The sequence below is a fragment of the Scyliorhinus canicula genome, chromosome 6, assembly GCF_902713615.1.
Source record: "Scyliorhinus canicula chromosome 6, sScyCan1.1, whole genome shotgun sequence".
In the NCBI taxonomy this organism is placed as follows: domain Eukaryota; kingdom Metazoa; phylum Chordata; class Chondrichthyes; order Carcharhiniformes; family Scyliorhinidae; genus Scyliorhinus; species Scyliorhinus canicula.
In genome coordinates, this window is record NC_052151.1 from 120,544,737 (window position 1) to 120,564,533 (window position 19,797).

Consider the following 19,797-nt stretch of genomic DNA (forward strand, 5'->3'; position numbering starts at 1 on the left):
TTCTGCTATATTGAGAAATGTTGCTGTTTGACTTGTGCAGAATAACTTGCTTGGATTATGAATGTACATTGCAAATGATTGTAATGGTGCAGCATGTAAATTTAAATCTCCGTTCATGCATTATTTATGGGTTGGCCTTTGAACAACCATTATTATTAAGGTAATCCTTAGCTTTTAACATACTAGCTCCTGATGGGTGACTCCGATGTTTCAACTGAATCAAAAGCAAAATATCGCATATGCTGGAAATGCTCTGCGCCTTGGCAGCAGTGCAGAATGAGCAGAGTTAACGTTTCAAATCGATGGCAGATTTGACGGTGTGTTGACATGAAAGTTTTATTCTATTCTGTCTCCACAGATGCTGCCTGATCTGCAGAGCATTTCCAGTAATTTCTAATTTGAGAAATAAAACGTTAATAAACGAACCGTTTGTTGAAAATTTGTGTTGCGTTCTTGAAAATATGGAATATCTTCTTCAACCTGTTCATTTTGCCGTGTGTACTTTTATTTTCAGGTGCCTCAGTTTTCATTTTCCCGCTTAGCTGGGGCTGATGTGGTCCTGGGAGTGGAGATGACAAGTACCGGAGAGGTGGCTTGCTTTGGAGAAAATCGCTATGAGGCATACCTTAAGGCCATGTTGAGCACTGGCTTTAAAATACCTAAAAAGAACATACTGCTTTCAATTGGCAGCTACAAGGTAAATACATAGATGCTGGTCAGGTTACTGTAGGGGATTAAAGGTGTACCAGTGCAGTGTTGCTTGGATTTTGAAAACCACAACAATGCCTTTTTGCCTGGGAAAATGAGCCCGGTCCAGGGGAGGAGTAATAGCACGAGCTCACCAAAAATTCCTGTCTTCCCCAGGCCAACTAGTTTTGTGAATTTGTACCTTTTCCTGTCTTCCCCAGGCCAACTAGTTTTGTGAATTTGTACCTCTTCCTGTCTTCCCCAGGCCAACTAGTTTTGTGAATTTGTACCTCGTGCACTGTGATAATGAAAATACTTGTATTACAGAAACAAGATAACTCAAGACTTCATAAATATATGCCAGACCTTTGCTGAATGAGAGTACTCCAGTGACCAAGTTAAAAGGTCAAGGGTTTAAGACCTATTCCAGTGACATGGATGTAGTCCATGTACTTCAGTTCAATGCTGAGGGAGTGCTGCATTGTTTGGTGCATTGCCTTTCAAGTACAATGCAAAACCGAGGCTCTTTCTGCCCGCTCAGATGGATGACCTTTCTTTGCAAAAGAGAGCCGGAGTGTTTTCCTCCTGTCATGGCCAATCTTTATCACTTAACCAAAGCAGATCATCTTATTATCTGTTCATAATATTTCTATTTGTGGAACCGTACCAGCGTAAACTGGTAGCTAGTGTTCCCTACATTACAATAGTGACTGCATTTTGAAAAAGTTTCATTGGCTGTGAAGGACTTAGTGTTGCCCTGAATTCATGAAAGTTGCTAAGTCTTGACCTTATTTGAAGAATATCTTTAGCTTTATGCAGCACCAATCCTTTATTCCAATATCTGCCTTGTCCTTTTTAAAATTTAAACCTTTTTGATTACTTTCTTAATGACTTTCAATATATATATTGAATATTCTTAATGGCTATCTATATTGTGCCCTCAATTTTTTTTTCCAACTCTTGTACATTCTCTTCAAATTTCAGAACAAAAGCGAGTTACTGTCCACAGTACAATCCTTGGAGCAACTTGGATATAATCTGTATGCAAGTTTGGGTACAGCAGATTTTTACACTGAGCATGGGATTAAGGTATTGAAATTACATTTTTGCCTGGGATGTACAGTGAACCAGTGGATAAAATTTGGAATTGCTTACATTTAGAAAGCAAATGGGTAATAGGGACTGCACGGTGGTGCAGTGGTTAGCACTGCTGCCTCACAGCGCCAAGGATTCCGGCCTTGGCCGATTGCATATTCTTCCCTTGTCTGCGTGGGTCTCACCCTCAAAACACAAAGATGTGCAGGGTTGGTAGATTGGCCACGCTAAATTGCCCCTTAATTGAGAAAGAAAAAGAATTGAGTACTTTAAATTTATTTAAAAGAAAAAAAAATCAGAAGAATTGTTTGTAAACTCTTTGGAGAAAATATGATAGAGAACTAGTCTATTATGTTATCAAAGCACTGCACATGGTAGTCTTAACTTTACGTAATTGTCTCATTTTGGAGCTGGAGTCCTATGCAATGTCACCGCTTAAGAAATATTACTCTTCTGAGAGTGCATCAAAAAAGGTTTTGGTGGAATCAAGCAAAGGAAGCTTTGTGTTGTATTGAGCCTGAGCTACTTTCCCGAATCCAAGTATGGCTCTGGTTCAGGGATAGTTCAAAACTTTGTTTTAACCAAACTAAATTGAAATAATGGCAGAAATGCATAAAAGTATCTTTGTATTTTAAGTGGGGGCATGTTGGTACAGGATCTTTTTTCTCGTCACCTATTGTCATCAAAAAGCATCATCAGGCTCAATGCAACACAAAGCTTCCTTTGCTTGATTCCACCAAAACCTTTTTTGATGCACTCTCAGAAGAGTAATATTTCTTAAGCGGTGACATTTTGTTAAATTACCAAGAGATGACTGATGCCGAACTGTGTCTCGGAGACCACAGACTGATTTGAGACCTGTCAGTCACATTTCATAAATTGCACTTGTAGCTGACTGAAGGAAGGGTCAATATTGAGTTCTGGTCCTAATGTTGAAATCTTTGACAAGCACCTTCATGATCTCAAACAAAGTTTTTCTGGCGAAATCCCAGTAATTGAGTCTTTTTATGTCTTCTGGTGCCTTTCTCTGCAGATTAAGGCAGTGGACTGGCCGTTCGAAGATTCTGACAATGGTTGTCCTTTGAAAGAGAAGCATAGAAGTATTGTGGACTATCTGGAAGAAAATCATTTTGACTTGGTCATAAATCTCTCCATGCGGAACTCTGGAGGACGCCGTCTTTCTTCATTTGTTACCAAGGGCTACCGTACCAGACGGTTGGCTGTAGATTACTCTGTTCCATTAATTATTGATATCAAGTGCACCAAGCTGTTTGTTGAGGCAAGTCTCCTGATAAACTTTTCCTTGTGGGCTATGGTGTCATTTTCATTCCCCAACTAGCCTGTTTAATCAGTGTATCTTCATTCTCTAGGCTTTGCGGCTGATAGGAGGTGCTCCTCCAGTAAAGACCCATGTTGATTCGATGACTTCTCACAAATTGATTCGCTTACCAGGTAGTGACCTGTAATCTTGCTACTGTTATATTTTATCCCTTGTTTGAGTTCTGAGCAGCGTGTCTGAACAACTATTGACATTTGATTAGTAATTAGATGTCTGAAAAAGTTTAGCATCTTATAAAGCTGGTGTGAATAGTGAAGTCAAAATGTTTGCATTCATGGCAGCAGTTCTTGTAATTCAGTATGTATTTAAAAGTAAAAGTTTCTTGTCTGTACATTTTTGCATCTTCAGGTTTGATTGATGTCCATGTGCATCTTCGTGAGCCTGGTGGGACCCATAAGGAGGATTTTGCTTCTGGCACTGCAGCAGCCTTGGCAGGAGGAATTACCATGGTGTGCGCTATGCCGAACACAAACCCAGCAATCACAGACCATACCTCCTTTGCTCTTGTACAGAAGGTAAATAGTATTTTAAATTTTTACTTCATTAAAAAAGTCCAGATGTATTGGCGGAGATTTTCCGGCCTTTCAAGCCAGTAAGCTCTGTTGACAGCAGCAGGACCAGAAGATCCCGCTGCCAGACAATGGCGGGCCACCAAGTGGTGGGTCGAGATATTGGGAGGCTTCCAGTAATAAACAAAGGGGTTTATTGATGACAGGCCAAGGCAGCTAGATAACAGGCACAACATACTTTACAATAGGTCTGAACATTTCGGCTCACTGGTCCACAATGCCTGGGGTCCTGCTTCCAGGGTCCCACCTGTTAACCAGAGTTTGTCTGCTTCCGCATGATTGGCCCAGAGTCGGTCACTTGGTCTATGGAGCCCATCCCCTTCAAGAGGCCATGTGCTGTTTGACAGCCTTCCCATTAATATCCACATAAAACGCTGGCTCTGACCGGGCCACAGCCTATCCTTCCAACCAAGGTGAACCGGCAGTGGAATTTCGACCAAAGTGCTCTAACCACTGTCTCTCCCGTGAGGCTTGACGTGCTTCCACCCTCCTCGCCAAATTTGGAAATAAAAGAACCAATTGGGTTCTCAACCGAAGGCCCATGAGCAGCTCAGCTGGTGTGACCCCTGTGGTTGAATGAGGGGTTAACTTGTACAATAACAAAAAATTAGACAACTTCTGGCAAAGTGATTTTATTGGATTGCTTTTTCATGGCATATTTAAGATTTAATGGCCCCCTCAGCCAGTTCGACGCTGTGTGGTGGGGGCTTTCCTCTTGTGTCGTATGCCATTTGCTTGCAAAAAAAAAGGTGGAAATCATCACCGATGGAGGGGGTGCCATTGCCTGAATCAATTGACTCTGGAAGCCCAAGAATGGCAAACGGCTGGCGCAAGGCATCTACTGTGGCCGCCGAGGTAGTAGTCCCCCTCTCTTAAACTTGTAGTCATTTCAAGTGGGGGTCTACCCTCTCCAAAACCCCTTCCTCAGGATCAGGCCAGAATAATCAACGTGGACCCTGGTCCATGGGCGACCTAGCCATTCCCAGGGGTTAAGTGTGGTGGAAGATTGCTGCACTTGGCAAGGGTGGCACTATTGTACTAGTTCTTCAATGCCTGTCTATTCCTGGCCACCAGGTATAACTGCGCGCCAACATCTTCATCTTTGTCTGTGTAACTCTTGAAGGAGAGGCCCCTTGGCCTGAGGTGGAAAAATTCTTTAATACTTCCTCTCGACTGGCCATGTGTTCTGGTGTAGTGCTGGTGACTGGCATGTCATCAAGAAAAACCATCACTGTGCGAATTCCCTGGAGATTTTCTATCTTGCACTAGAAGATAGTGCAGGATAAAGCGATGCTGAATGGCAATCTAGTATACTGGAAGAGGCCTTTATTGGTATTGATTGTAGCAAATCTCTTGAGACTCCTCATCAAACTCTAGTTCCAGATAGGCGTTACTGAGGTCCAATTTTGAATATGATAGCTTCGTGTAGAGGTCTTCAGTTTGGGGTATCGGGTACTAATCAAACTGGGCAGCTTAATTTATTGTCAGCTTAACAGTCCCCCAAATCCTTATCACCGATCAGGTTTAAAGACAAAGGACTATTGGCACCACCCACTCTGAAAATGTAACTAGCTTCAACCATCTGATGCCATGCATTTGACTCTGAAGAACTTGGGTGTTGAATCCGGATTGACATGTATCTTGGCTTTTACACCCGTAATCTGGCCCAGTTATTTGTAGAAGACTTCTTCATACGTCCTGAAGACATCTTTATATTTTGTCAGATATTTTGAAGATTTACAACCAGTTGAGTCTGTAACCAGTCTCTTCCCAACAGACTGGGTCTATGTCCTTCCACGACAGGCAGATTGATCATCTCCTCATTGTAGAGGGGACTTGGCTGTTCCGAGGATTTTCTAAATGTCCCCGATGTATGTAGAAAGCTTGGCTGCAGTACTCTTCCATCTTAAAAACTGTGTTCCTGCATGCAGATATTGAAATCCCTGCTCGCCCATACGGTCACTGAAGCCCCAGTGTCAACTTCTGTTTCAAGGGGTCTACCAGTTATCCTTAAGACAATTTCAATTTTGGCCATCTTATTCAATTGGACTACATTAAACCAATGCACTATGTTAGTGGTGCTGAGGGCTGCTCCTGTTTATTTTTACATTGGCTCGCCATGCCTCGAACGGTAACGTGCTTGAATGTGCCCCCTGAGACTACAACCCCCACCCCCTCGTATTGATCCCGGCGTAGACCTTGTGGCCATGCCTCCCCATAATTGGTTAACCTCTCTTTCAAGGGCCTTGGGTTGTAATGTTCTTTAACCAGTTTCATTACCTGGTCGAAGTTTGTGTGCCTCTGGGGAATGTGAGGTTCCCAATCAAATTATGTTTGGGGCCGCAAACTCTCAGAACTATCGGCTGAAAACTTTTACCTCGTCGCCAAAGTGGTGGCTCACGACATACACTGGAGGCTTCCAGTAATAAACAATGGGGTTTATTGTTCAAAGGCAGTTAAGTAACAAGCACGGATCGCTATTCAGGTCTTTATACTTCAACTCCCTGGTCTACACTGCCCTTGATGTTGCTCCCAGGGCCTGGCACAATCTCTCCATTGGCGGGGGTTTGCGTGCTCCCGCGCGATTGTCCCTAGATCGCCTCGTGTTCCGTGGATCCCGCTCCCTTAAGTGGCCGTGCTACCACTGTCAGCAATATTTATGTTTATATTTGCCATATTCTCTGATGTCTTTTGTTTGTAAATGCTTTGATGAAGCATCATCAAATCATTTGACAAAATAATCTCGCTAGAGGCAAGTTGAACAGTTGGGCAAATAGTCTCCTTCTGACTTGTACCAAAAGAACCAGTGAATCTGCCATATGCTTTTGATGGATCTGAAGTGAAATAAATGCTTCTGGTCTTCTGATCAATCATTTTGCTTTTATTTTGTTAAAATCAAATATGTTGTTTAGTTTTAACATTAGTTATAGGTTACAGTTGACTTTTTACATTCCAAACATTTAACATCCTGACAATATTATCCACCTCCAGTTGGCAAAAGCTGGTGCTCGGTGTGACTTTTCATTGTACCTGGGAGCGACTTCAGACAATGCTGATGTTTTACCGTTGATGAGCAATTCTGCTGCTGGCTTGAAGATGTATTTAAACGATACTTTCTCAACACTCAAAATGGATAACGTATCCTTCTGGATGGAGGTAAAATGGATTTTATTTTCATGTTTTGTAAGGACCGGATTCTGGTCTGGGTACATAAAACCAGAGCTCAGAAGAAGAAGGCCCCAAGTTCAGGTTAAACTTTCTGAGACATGTATTGAAATGCTTGCGAAACGGGTGCGGCACGGTGGCACAGCGGTTAGTACTGCTGCCTCATGGTGCCAGAGACACTGGTTCGATCCGGCATTGGGTGACACTGGAGTTTGCACGTTCTTCCTGTGGGTTTCCTCCAGGTGCTGTGGTTTTCACCCACAGTCCAAAGATGTGCAGTTTGGTTGGTTGGCCATGATTTTTGTTTTCAAAAGCAATTAAAAAAAATGTTTTCCCATTTAGCTTGGCCAATCCACATACCCTGTACATCTTCGGGTTGTGTGGGGTGAGACTCACGCAGACACAGGGGGGGAATGTGCAAACTTCACACGGACAGTGTCCCGGGGCCAGGATTGAATCGGGTCCTCAGTGCTGTGAGGCAGCAGTGCTAACCACTGCGCCACCGTGCTGCCCTGATTACCCATGATCAATGCGCGGGGTTATGGGGCTAGGGCGGAAGAGAGTTGCCCTAGGTAGAGTGCCCTTAGGTAAAGTGCTCTTTCAGCGGGTTGGTGCCGACTCGATAGGCCGAATGGTCTCTTTCTGCACTGAGGGAATATATCGAACACTTCTGCCTAAATTCACCCACATTTGGCTAATAGCTACCGTATCTTTATTTAGCAGTCAGTAAGTGCCTAACATGTGATTTATTCAACTGCTCATTTTTGCATTATAATTTATTCTCCTTCAGCAGGTGAAAAATAAATTGTTTTGAGTTTCTGTTGCCTCTATTTTTTCTTTCTTGAAGACATTGACTTTATATTAGATTGCAGTATCCAACCCCCAGCTCCAGTGATAATGAGATTTTTCTATTTTCTCTTCTCTTCTCTTCTCTTCCTCTCCTCGCCACTCCTCATCCTCATTCGGTACAGCACCACACCACAAGCAAACACAAAGTAGTTGAGGGGCACTGAAGTCAGCCGCAGCATCCGTGCCACCATTGGCCAGAAATTAGTTAGTTCTGGATTGAATTTGGAGCCTTTCTGCATGGCTAAGCTCCTCGGACATTTGGGAATCCATGTTGGAAAGGAATACGAGTATCTTCCGGGACAGGCGTTCACAAACTGTGGGTCATGGGACAAAATTTTGGAGTCGTGGTCTCTGAGGTCATAATGGCAGCCACGGAGCAGAGACTGTTGGGAAAGTCCTCGGACTGACTCTTGAGGACCTATCATATATGTATATGGTCTCTCTCTCTCTCTCTCTCTCTCTCTCTCTCTCTCTCTCTCTCTTCCCCCCCCCCTCCCCCCCCCCCACTGTGGGGGTCCCACCAAATTTGAAGCATTGAAATGGGGTCATGTAGGAAAACACCTCCAGTGTTCTCGGAGATACTCCAAAAGGAGATGAGCTGGTTTCCTTCTGTCACCTTTTGCATCTGCTTATGTTTAAATCAGAGCTTCAGCATGTTTATTCTTTGTTCTAAATGAAACTCCTCACTAAATTTAAGTGATAATGTTTTGTGTTAATTTGTACATTTTTACTGTTGATGAATTTCAAGTGCAATTATTTCTTATTTCAGCACTTTGAGAAGTGGCCCAAGCATTTGCCCATAGTGGCACATGCTGAGAGACAGACCGTAGCAGCCATTTTAATGGTTGCTCAGTTGTACCAGAGATCAGTTCACATTTGTCATGTTGCTCGAAAGGAGGAGGTAAGAATCTATACTTACTTTAACCTACTTTAACACTTAGGAATTCACTTCCCCTATATATCTTTTTTACAAAATATTAAACTTTAAAGTTACAAATTTACATTTCTGATTTTATTTTAAACAAATGTTTCAGCCGTTTCTGTGCTGTAACCATTCTATGATGAGAAATTTCTGTTGTTTGGTGTGTTACTGACATTGAGGTCTTGAAATCAGTCATTTTTGAGGCTTAAAAATAAAAGCATCTCTGTTGCCAGTGAGAACAGGAACTGACCAGACCTGTGATTGGAGGAGCAGCAAGCACAGGAAGGACAGAGCTGATTCTCCAGTCGAGATCCTGGGATCCCCCCCCCCCCAAACCGGGTCCGAGAATCGGGGGGGGGGGGGGACGTGAATCCCGCTCCGACGCTGGTTGAGGGGGGGCACTGTTGCCGTGCCCACCGATCTCCGGGCGGGCCTGTGCCGTGGGGGACACTCTTTCCCTCCACGCTGGCCTCTGTAAAGCTACGCCGTGGCCGGCGCGGAGAAGTAACCCCCTGCGCATGCGTAGGAATCACGCATCACGCAGTGGTTCTGGGAACACGCTGGCGCTCCTGCGCTTGCGCCGGCCAGCGGAGGCCCTTCAGCACCGTTTGGCATGGCGCCAATCACTCCCGCGCCGGCCTAGCCCCCGAAGGTGCGGAGGATTCCACTCTTTGGCGCTGGTACGGCCCGCCCCGCCGGATACCGGAGAATCCCGGCCCCCCCTCTCCCAGGCTCGCAGCTCAGCTCCTCCAATCACAGGTTCACATTTTTCTGCCCTTGCTGCTCCCTACCCATAAATTTTGTCTTCAGCCATTCTCATCCCTGTGCAATAGAATTAAAAAATATATATATTCACAATATGTGGGTATCACTGATAAGGCCAGTATTTTTTGCCCTTCCCTAATTGCTGCTAAAGGTGGTACTGAGCCACATTATTATCGAAGAGGTAGTGGCATTGAGGTATTGTCATGGACTAGTAATCCAGAGACTCGGGGCCATGCTCTGGGGACCTGGTTTGAATCCTGGCATGGCAGATGATTGAAATTTTAATTAAATAAAAGGAAAGTCTGGAATTAAAAGTCTAATGATGACCATGAAACTACTGTGGATTTTTGTTGCAAACCCATGTCCTTTAGTGAATAAAATCGGCTATCCTCACCTGGCCTGGTCTATATGCAACCACAGACCCACATCAATGTGGTTGACTCTTAAATGCCCTCAATTGAAAGACAATCAGGGACGGGCAGTAAATGCTGGTCCAGTCAGTGACGCCCGCATCCCATGAACGAATAAAGAAAATAATCTCTTTTGAGTGTAATGGAGAGGCTTGCAGGGCCATTTCAGAGGACAGCAAAGAGTCGGCCACATTGCTGTGGATCTGAAGTCACAAAAAGAACATTGATGACAATCCAGTAGTTTCATGATCACTAACTTTTATTGCACATTTATGTCATTGAATTTAAATTGCCCTGCTGCCTTGTTGAGATTTGAACTTGTGTCTCTGTATCATTTGTCTGGGCCACTGGATTACTAGACCAATAATACCACTATGTTACTGTTCATCCAGGTAACCTGGTGCAGTTTTATTAATGCAGCTGAAAATGTGTTTATCATAAAAATATGTTTTTCGTAAACGTCGAGCCATGAGCTGATGTTAAATAATTGAAAATTACTTTAAAAAATAAAGCCATTTACGGACGGCATGTTGGTGCAGTGGTGAGCACTGTCGCCTTACGGCGCTGAGGACCTGGGTTCGATCCTGGCCCTGGGTCACTGCCCGTGTGGAGTTTGCACATTTCCTTGTCTGCGTGGATCTCACCCCCATAACCCGAAGATGTGCAGGGTAGTTGGATTGCCCACGCTAAATTGCTCCTTAATTGGAAAAATTTAAGATATCACAGAAAAATACAGTGCAGAAAAGGCCATTTGGCCCATCAAGTCTGCACCGCCGCATGAAAGGCACCTGGTCTGCCAATCATAATCCCCCAAATTCCGCTAACAGCTCCATCACCCCCGGCATTCCCCCTTCTGGATCCGCCACATACAACAGCAGGTCGTCCGCATACAGCGATACACGATGTTCCTCCCTACCCCGCACCAGACCCCTCCATCTCCCTGACTCCCTCAACGCCATAGCCAAAGGTTCAATCGCCAGTGCAAAGAGCAAAGGGGACAGGGAGCACCCCTGCCTGGTCCCACGGTAGAGCCTAAAGTACTCCGATCTCCTTCCATTTGTAACTACACTCGCCATCGGAGCCGCGTAGAGCAGCCTCACCCATTTGATGAATCCCTCCCCGAATCCGAACCGCTCCAGCACCTCCCACAGGCACCCCCACCCAACTCTATCAAACGCTTTCTCCGCATCCAGCGCCACCACTATCTCTGCCTCCCCCTCCACTGCCGGCATCATAATAACATTTAGCAGTCTCCGCACATTCATGTTGAGCTGCCGTCCCTTGACAAATCCTGTCTGATCCTCGTGTATCACCCCTGGCACACAGTCCTCTATCCTGGTGGCCAGGATCTTCGCCAGCAACTTAGCGTCAACATTGAGAAGCGAGATAGGCCTGTATGATCCACACTGCAAGGGGTCCTTATCCCGCTTTAGGATCAGAGAGATCAGTGCCCGCGACGTTGTCGGGGGCAAAACACCCCCCCCCCCCCCCCCCCCCCCCCCCTCCCATGCCTCATTGAAAGCTCGCACCAACATGGGGCCCACCAGATCCGCATACTTTTTATAAAATTCCACCGGGAACCCGTCCGGCCCCGGCGCCTTACCTGACTGCATTTGTCCAATCCCTCTGACTAGCTCCTCCAACTCTATCGGCGCCCCCAGCCCCTCTACCAGCTCCTCTTGAACCCGTGGGAACCATAGCCTGTTCATGAAGCTCTCCATCCCCCCTCTCCCCATCGGAGGTTCTGACCGGTACAGTTCCTCGTAGAAGTCCCTAAAGACCCCATTTACTTCTGTCCCCTTCTGCACTACATTCCCACCCCTATCCGTCACTCCACCAATTTCCCTAGCCGCATCTCGCCTGCAGAGCTGATGCGCCAACATCCTGCTCGCCTTCTCCCCATACTCATATACTGTGCCCTGCGACCTCCTCCACTGTGTCTCTGCCTTTCTGGTGGTCAACAAGTCAAATTTGGCCTGCAAACTGCGCCGTTCCCCCAGCAACTCCTCCTCCGGTGCCTCCGCGTATCTCCTGTCCACATCCAGGAGCTCCCCCACCAGTCTCTCCCTCTCCTTCCTCTCCCTCCTTTTCCTATGGGCCCGGATGGAGATCAGCTCCCCCCGGATCACTGCTTTCAGAGCCTCCCAGACCATCCCCACCCGGACCTCCCCCGTATCATTGGTATCAAGATACCCCTCAATACTTCCCCGGACCCTCCTACACACCACCTCATCAGCCAGCAGCCCCACATCCAGGCGCCAGAGCGGGCGCTGGTCTCGCGCCTCCCCCATCTCCAGATCAACCCAGTGCGGAGCATGGTCTGAGATCGCTATGGCCGAATACTCTGCATCCTGCACCTTCGGGATCAATCCCCTGCTCAGGATGAAAAAATCTATTCGGGAATAGACCCTATGGACATGGGAGAAAAAGGAATACTCCCACGCACTCGGCCTCCCAAACCTCCAGGGATCCACCCCTCCCATCTGGTCCATAAACCCCCTCAGCACTCTGGCCGCCGCCTGTCTCCTACCCGTCCTTGAACTGGACCGGTCCAGTGGGGGATCCAGCACTGTGTTAAAGTCTCCCCCCATGATCAGGCCCCCTGCCTCCAGGTCCGGAATGCGGCCCAACAAGCGCCTCATGAAGCCGGCATCATCCCAATTCGGGGCAGATACATTAACCAGCACCACCTTCTCTCCCTGCAGCCTACCCTTCACCATAATATATCTGCCCTCCTTGTCCGACACCACCTCAGCCGCCTCGAACGCCACCCTCTTCCCCACCAGGATCGCCACCCCCCCGGTTCTTCGCGTCCAATCCTGAGTGAAAAACCTGCCCCACCCACCCCTTCCTCAGACGAACCTGGTCCGCCACCTTCAAGTGGGTCTCCTGGAGCATAGCCACGTCCGCCTTCAGCCCCTTCAGATGAGAAAATACCCTAGTTCTCTTAACCGGCCCATTCAACCCCCTCGCGTTCCAGGTAATCAGCCGAATCAGAGAGCAAGCTGCCCCTCTCCCCCGCCGGCTAGCCATAGCTTATCGACTGCTCGCCCCAGGCCAGCACGCCCCGCCTGACCCGTTCCCCATGGCGATAACTCCTCTCCTCTACCCCCTCCCCCCCCCCCCCGGCCCACGCCAGCTCCTTCCTGGCCATTCCAGCAGCAACCCGGTATCCCCCCCCCCCACACCCCCCACGCTAGGACCCCTCCTAGCCGCGACGCACCCTCCATGGTACTTCCGTGAGTCAGCTGACTTCTGCTGACCCGGCAGCTCCTGCCAAAACCCATCTCCTCCCGGCATGGGGTCATCCCCCTCTTGCCACACCTCCTTGGCACCGCTTCAGCGCGGGAAAGAAAACCAGTAGAGGCCACGCCCCCACCTCCAGCTCCGCCCCCCCCTGCCCCGCAGCACGGACAACCAGAGGAAAGCCCGCGCTTTCACACTGCCACATCCCACCCTTCCAACGCAGCTCCTCAAAATCCAGTTTCACCCCAACCCCCGGCCCCGTACAGAAGAGAACATATAAAGCCCATACCCAACAGACAAACCCACCTGGAAACAGAGCAAAAAGAAAAGCAGCATAAAAAAAACACGTGTCAAAATTGAAGAACAGCAACAGCGAAAACAGCAACGGCCATAGTGTGTCCCCAGATCCTAGTTCGAGTCCAGTTTCTCCGCCTGTACAAAGGCCCACACCTCCTCCGGGGACTCGAAGTAGTGGTGCCGGTCCTTATATGTCACCCGCAGACGCGCAGGCTGCAGCATTCCAAATCTGACCTGCTGGGCATGCAGCACCGCCTTCGTCCGGTTGAACCCGGCCCTCCGCTTTGCCACCTCCGCACTCCAGTCCTGGTAGATTCGTACTACTGAATTCTCCCACTTGCTGCTCCTCTCTTTCTTGGCCCAGCGCAGCACACCACACACTCCCGGTCACTAAATCGATGGAACCGCACCAGCACCGCCCGCGGGGGTTCATTTGCCTTAGGCCTCCTGGCCAGCACTCTGTGAGCTCCCTCAAGCTCCAGGGGCAAATGGAAGGACCCCGCTCCCATCAACGAGCTCAACATCGTGGTCACGTACCACGGGAGATCCGACCCCTCCAGCCCCTCCGCCAGGCCCAGGATCCTCAAATTCTTTCGCCTCGTGCGAACGTCCAGCTCCTCCAAGCGGTCTTGCCACTTTTTGTGAAGTGCCTCGTGCAACTCCACTTTCCCCACGAGGACCACGGCCTCCTCCTCCCTCTCAGCGGCCTGCTGCTGCAACTCCCGGATAGACACCTCCTGGGCCGCCTGAGCTCCAAGCAGCTTGTTGGTACTCGCATTCAGTGAGTCCAGCAACTCAGCCTTCAGCTCCGCAAAACAGCGCAGAAGAGCAGCTTGCTGCTCCTGCGCCCACTTCCACCAGTCCTCTGGTGTTCCGCCGGCCGCCATTTTGTCCTTCTTCCCCCGCTTTTCTTGGGGAGCTGCTGCAGCCTTTTCCTTTGCCCCACTCCGGGTGAGCACCATAAATTATGGGGAATGCTCCTCTAGACACCTTCCCCCACCGGGATTCGTTGCGACAGCGCCGTTTGGGGCCCTCAAATCGGCCCAAAAGTCCTTAAGTAGCGGGAGCTGCGGTGCGCCGCACCTGCAAAGCCGGTTTTCTGACCGCTCCACTCCTAGTCCAGGCCATCCACCGGTGGAGAATCTGAGAAGGAGTGTTCCCACACGGGGAAAATTCCAAACAGCACCACTACGAGCCCTTAAAAGAGCCCCAAAGTCCGAAAATAGTGGGAACCACTGAACGTGGGGCTTAGCTCCACATCACCGCTACTGGAAGTCCGTCTCCGCTTCTTCAATGGCCTTGGTGAGATCTTTTCACAGTTCTTCCCTCTGCTGCTAGAATTCAGCTTTCATAAAGGCCCTCAGGTCAGCTTGAGACCTATAAGCTGGCCCTTCCCCCGCTAGCATGCTTGCAGAGGCTTTTGTTTGTTGCTGTTCAGACAAATCTTGCACTGTTTCTGAGGGTCTGATAACCAAGAAACATCCTATTCCTGGGGGAAAATACTCCTTGAACATTCACCCACGCCGTTTGATCGAAATTCCAACCCGTGCTGCCCAAAAAAGAGCTCTTTTCTGCAACCTTAGGCAGGAGCTGCCTCTGTGTGCTCACTCACTTCATGATGCACACCGGAAGTCCAAATCTTTTACTTTTTAAAATGTGCCTCCTGAAGCTTTTGTACAAAAAAAATACTAATTTGGCAATCATCCTCAGACGAGCATAATTGTCCAAAACTCAGTATTCTTGTTATTTTGATCTGGGCCTGTTTCCAAGTTTGTGGGTGAGGCCAGCTTCCAGTGCAATGGTTTTAAATCTGCATTAAAAGATCAGAGAAACTTGATTTATGTTTGATGTCACTAGCACTTAAAAATCCCCAATCATTTACACTGGTTTTGCCAGTTTTGAGTAAATTGCACCTTGGTGTCATTATCTCTAGTCTGAGACAAGATTCAGTGAAATTGCATCGTACAGAAATCTGTAGAATGGCGCTGGTAACATTTCTAACATCCCTATTGAATTATAGAAACGATGTACAGGTCAGTAGATTAGGAATATGAGCCGCAGTGGGCCACTCAGCCCATTATACCTGTCCGACCACTTAATAGCTGTTCGACATGGGGGTATAATCATGAATAATGGTAAACCTATGGGTTCTTATTGATTCAAAGTGTTTTATCATGTGTTCAGTGCTTATGAATGGATTTTTAAATTTATTTCTTACTCCCCAAAACCAGAAAGAAATGTGACCCCCAAAAAAGATTTGTGGTCAGTTCATATCTAAGTGACTGAGAAGACAAAAAGGCATGTATTGGACACACAATTATGCAAATCTTTATTGGTCCAACAGATCCAGATTATTCGAGCTGCAAAACAGAAAGGTGTGCAAGTAACCTGTGAAGTGGCTCCTCACCACCTATTCCTGAGTGAGGAGGACCTTGAAAGTATAGGCCATGGAAAAGGTCAGGTCAGGCCAATGCTCAGTACCAAAGAAGATGTGAAAGCTCTCTGGGAAAATTTGGACATCATCGACTGCTTTGCCACTGATCACGGTAGGTAATTGAGTCACACTCTCAGTTCTTAAAGCATTTTTAACTTTGGGTCACTGGAAGAAGCACTGAGAAAGGAACACCTGTTTTCAGAAAAAAATCTTAACCGTTGTAAATCTTAATGATGTGATGAAATACATTATTTTTTTACTTTACTATAACCGTTGCAGTTCCCAGTCTCGGGAGATTCCTGTGGGTGAGGCTGTCCAGAGTGGGTTCAAGCTAAAGCAAGTAACCACGCAAATGGCAATGTGTAGTAAATGAGCTGAAAAGTATTCTTCCTGCCAGATCAGTGTTTTGCATGAAACTGTTACCCCTCACCATGGCATAATTAAGAAGTATTTTTTTAAAAGTTTTGACTATTAAAATACTAAATCATACTGACTAACAATTGCTTTAACTACAGCAAAATCTAAAAATTATTTTACGTCGCTACATTAGAACTGTATTTTTATGTGTGGTCCTATGATTAACTGAATTGCGGTGCTGTGATCATTTGTATTTAATTAAAATCTTAAAAGCAAAATTGGTTCAAGCAGAGAGTTGCTAAAGAGTGCATTTTTAAAACAAAGTATTGATTTTAGACCCTGAAAAAGTACTGGGAAGAAGAATTTTGTTTTATGTAAATGTTTATTAATAATTTATCTTCACTTCTTCTTTAGCTCCACATTCTGTTGAAGAAAAGAATAGTGATTCACCACCACCAGGTTACCCTGGCTTGGAGACTATGCTGCCACTACTGCTGACGGCTGTCAGTGAAGGCAGACTCACCATTGATGATCTAGTTAAACGACTGTATGAAAATCCCCGTAAAATCTTCTCCTTGCCAGTTCAGGAAAACACCTATGTGGAGGTAAGGCTCGGACTTTGGGAAATGTGAAGTTGTATTGCTCAGAGAACTTCAAAAGAAAAATGTATGTGACGTGTTCATTCAAGATCCATCTAACTTCAGGGCTCTGTTATACCGTGGGCAGCACGGTAGCATTGTGGATAGCACAATTGCTTCACAGCTCCAGGGTCCCAGGTTTGATTCCGGCTTGGGTCACTGTCTGTGCGGAGTCTGCACATCCTCCCTCCCCATGTGTGTGTTGGTTTGCTCCGGTTTCCTCCCACAGTCCAAAGATGTGCAGGTTAGGTGGATTGGCCATGATAAATTGTCCTTAGTGTCCAAAATTGCCCTTAGTGTTGGGTGGGGTTACTGGGTTATGGGATAGGGTGGAGATGTTGACCTTGGGTAGGGTGCTCTTTCCAAGAGCCGGTGCAGACTCGATGGGCCGAATGGCATCCTTCTGCATTGTAAATTCTATGAAAGAAATAAGAGGGTAGGAATGTGTGATTATAGAAAAATAGTGTGCTGTTGACCAATGAGACCCCAAAACCGGCCAATCAATAGCTGTAATACAAAAACATTTGTATTACAGCCACCCAGTTGCCCGCTACACTATTGTCTTAGCCTGTCAAATAAATTCTGTCCCATTTGCCCTGGCACACCCCACACACGAACACACAAGCCATTCCACAATTGCGCAGTTACTTTGATAGAAAGCATGTTATCATTAAATAGATTAGTGATTATATGATATAGCAGGAGGCATAATAAAAGTGCTAATTTCAGAGAGTTTGTAAAATGTTGATGGTGAGGGTATGGCAAATAAGGAAAAGCTGGCAAAGTAAATCAGCCAGTAATAATTCTCCAGCTCCAAAAAGGAAGTTGGAGATCACTGCGCCAGTATAGTCTTTCTACTGAGTTTCTCATCATAAGCACCACTGCCACTTTCTAAAAAGCTAAGACCCTCATCCTACATTGTTGGTGCATACTGGGGAAGGGAAAATGGTAGCCAAAATGTAGTTTTGAAATAAAAGTCTGTATTAAGGCCAAATGGCAGCAAAGTGGTACATGGTGCAATTTTAATGCTCTGGATTCATTGTAGGTTGATTTGGAGCAAGAATGGACTATCCCAAACCACATGCAGTTCACCAAGTCCAAGTGGACACCATTTGAAGGAAAGAAGGTGAAAGGAAAAGTCAGGCGAGTTGTGTTGAGAGGTGAAGTGGCCTACATTGATGGACAGGTAATTTTACTTTAAAAGATTTTCTAAAATCGGTAGCCTAAATTCTTGCTCGTATTTGCTTCATTGCCGCATGGCATTGTTGCAGTTGTGTTTTTGTGCTGAACTTCTCCTGATTCACAAAATATTTGCCAGAAAATATTTGTACCTTCCTTTGCCTCTTTAGCACAAGAGATTAGAAAATCAGACAATTGACAACTTGTATTTCTTTTATTTATGGTATAGACTAAGATTATATTCCTGGAAACTCAATTTTAACTTTAAAAAAAAAAACTGGAATTTTGTTAGTGGAATGTTTTCGGAGGTGTTTGCTGTGTTATTGAACCATTTTACCCGTGCCTCTCTCCCCTGTCCTAACCACATTTGTCTCCAACAAGAAGTGTGAGGAACCCATGAACTTCTGTCACTGAGATTGAGAGTATCCAATCAGCTGCCTCTGCCCTTTCCTTCTCTTTCCCTTGCAAATCCCCAGTCCTGGGTTTGTATCGACTTCCGTTTTTCTTCTGTTTCCTGTCATGCTCTTTCCGAGTTCATCTTGTCCATGACAGTCACTAGCTACTCCCTTGGCGCCATTTCCTATTAAATTGCTGACCTCCGACCTTTCATTCCTGGTTCCCAAGGTAGACAATATTGTTAACTGTCTTCTCTCTCCCAAGTGTTGTCCCCTCCTATTTCCCGCCTATATGTTGCCCCTTGGTGATAGCGTCTGAAAATGTGGTGTTGGTTTTCCCATGGACGCTAATGACACCCAGCTCTATCTACCTCGCTGCCACCTCTTGTCCACTGTCGTTAAATTGTCAAAATGCTTATCCTGAACTGGACGAGCAGAAATATCTTTAAATTAAGGCAGAAGTCATCCTCCATCCTCTTTGGTTCCTCCTCCAAACTCCCTTTCCGACCTCCTGACTCCTCCTCCTGTTTGGCAACTGTCTGAGGCCAAATGTATCTGCTTGTAAACCTGGTTTCATGCAGTCACTAAGATCTCTGATCTCCACCCCTTTCACACCCAAATCAGCTTTATCTACTGCTGAAACTCATTCGTAGTTTGGTTACCTTGGCACTTGACTGTTCCAGTGCACTCCTGGCTGGCTTCTCACGACATCACCTCTGCTGCCTTTGTATTAACTTGCAGAAAACTCCATTCACCCATCCTGACCTTCCTCCTTGTCCTCCCAGGTAGGGAAGCCTTGATTTTAAACATTTTAAACAGTTGCCAAGCAGGAGGAGGAGTCAGGAGGTCGGAAAGGGAGTTTGGAGGAGGAACCAAAGAGGATGGAGGATGGCTTCTGCCTTAATTGTTTTCAAATAGTTCCATGGTCTTGCCCTCCCTATCCCTATAATATTCTTCAGTCCCTGCACCCCTTTAAAATAAGTGCACACATCTAACTGCCCCCTTGGGTATTCTTGATTTTAATTGCTTCTGTATTGGTTGGTGGCTGCCAAGCTCTGGAATATTCTCCCTACACTTCTCCACTTCTTTCCTCCTTTGAGACACCCCTTTGACCACACGCTTGGTTATCTTAGCCAACATCTTACCATATAATACTCCCAAGAAGCACCATAGGATGTTTTATTATGTTAAAGATAATTAGAAATGCAATGTTTTGTTGTTTATCTTCTGTTGGTATTTCACTTGGCTCGTGGATTCTGTGTTATTAAAAATAGTAACTCGAGTCTTGTCCCGACTGATTTGAACCAGCTGCCAGGTTCAGAAAAACAGATTTTTCTTTTTGTGATGTAAACTCGTATGTTGGTGATTTTCTATAGACTTTAATATTGGCTTGAATCTTAATTCTTCACTGTCACAGGTTGTGGATTTACCACCGAAAATTAGTGCACAC

The 19,797-nt window shown here is 46.4% G+C and overlaps 1 protein-coding gene across 3 annotated transcripts in view; it reads left to right on the forward strand.

Annotated features, from left to right (window-relative positions):
* Window positions 1–19,797, forward strand: part of cad (carbamoyl-phosphate synthetase 2, aspartate transcarbamylase, and dihydroorotase) — a 125,198-nt gene that overhangs the window by 65,325 nt on the left and 40,076 nt on the right. For all 3 annotated transcript variants that reach the window (XM_038800015.1, XM_038800018.1, XM_038800017.1), the window contains exons 24-33: window positions 515–697; window positions 1,672–1,776; window positions 2,816–3,061; window positions 3,153–3,234; window positions 3,470–3,636; window positions 6,682–6,846; window positions 8,474–8,605; window positions 15,689–15,890; window positions 16,550–16,740; window positions 17,819–17,959. In XM_038800015.1, coding sequence (XP_038655943.1) covers window positions 515–697; window positions 1,672–1,776; window positions 2,816–3,061; window positions 3,153–3,234; window positions 3,470–3,636; window positions 6,682–6,846; window positions 8,474–8,605; window positions 15,689–15,890; window positions 16,550–16,740; window positions 17,819–17,959 — 1,614 coding nt within the window. The remainder of the gene's footprint in view (window positions 1–514; window positions 698–1,671; window positions 1,777–2,815; window positions 3,062–3,152; window positions 3,235–3,469; window positions 3,637–6,681; window positions 6,847–8,473; window positions 8,606–15,688; window positions 15,891–16,549; window positions 16,741–17,818; window positions 17,960–19,797) is intronic.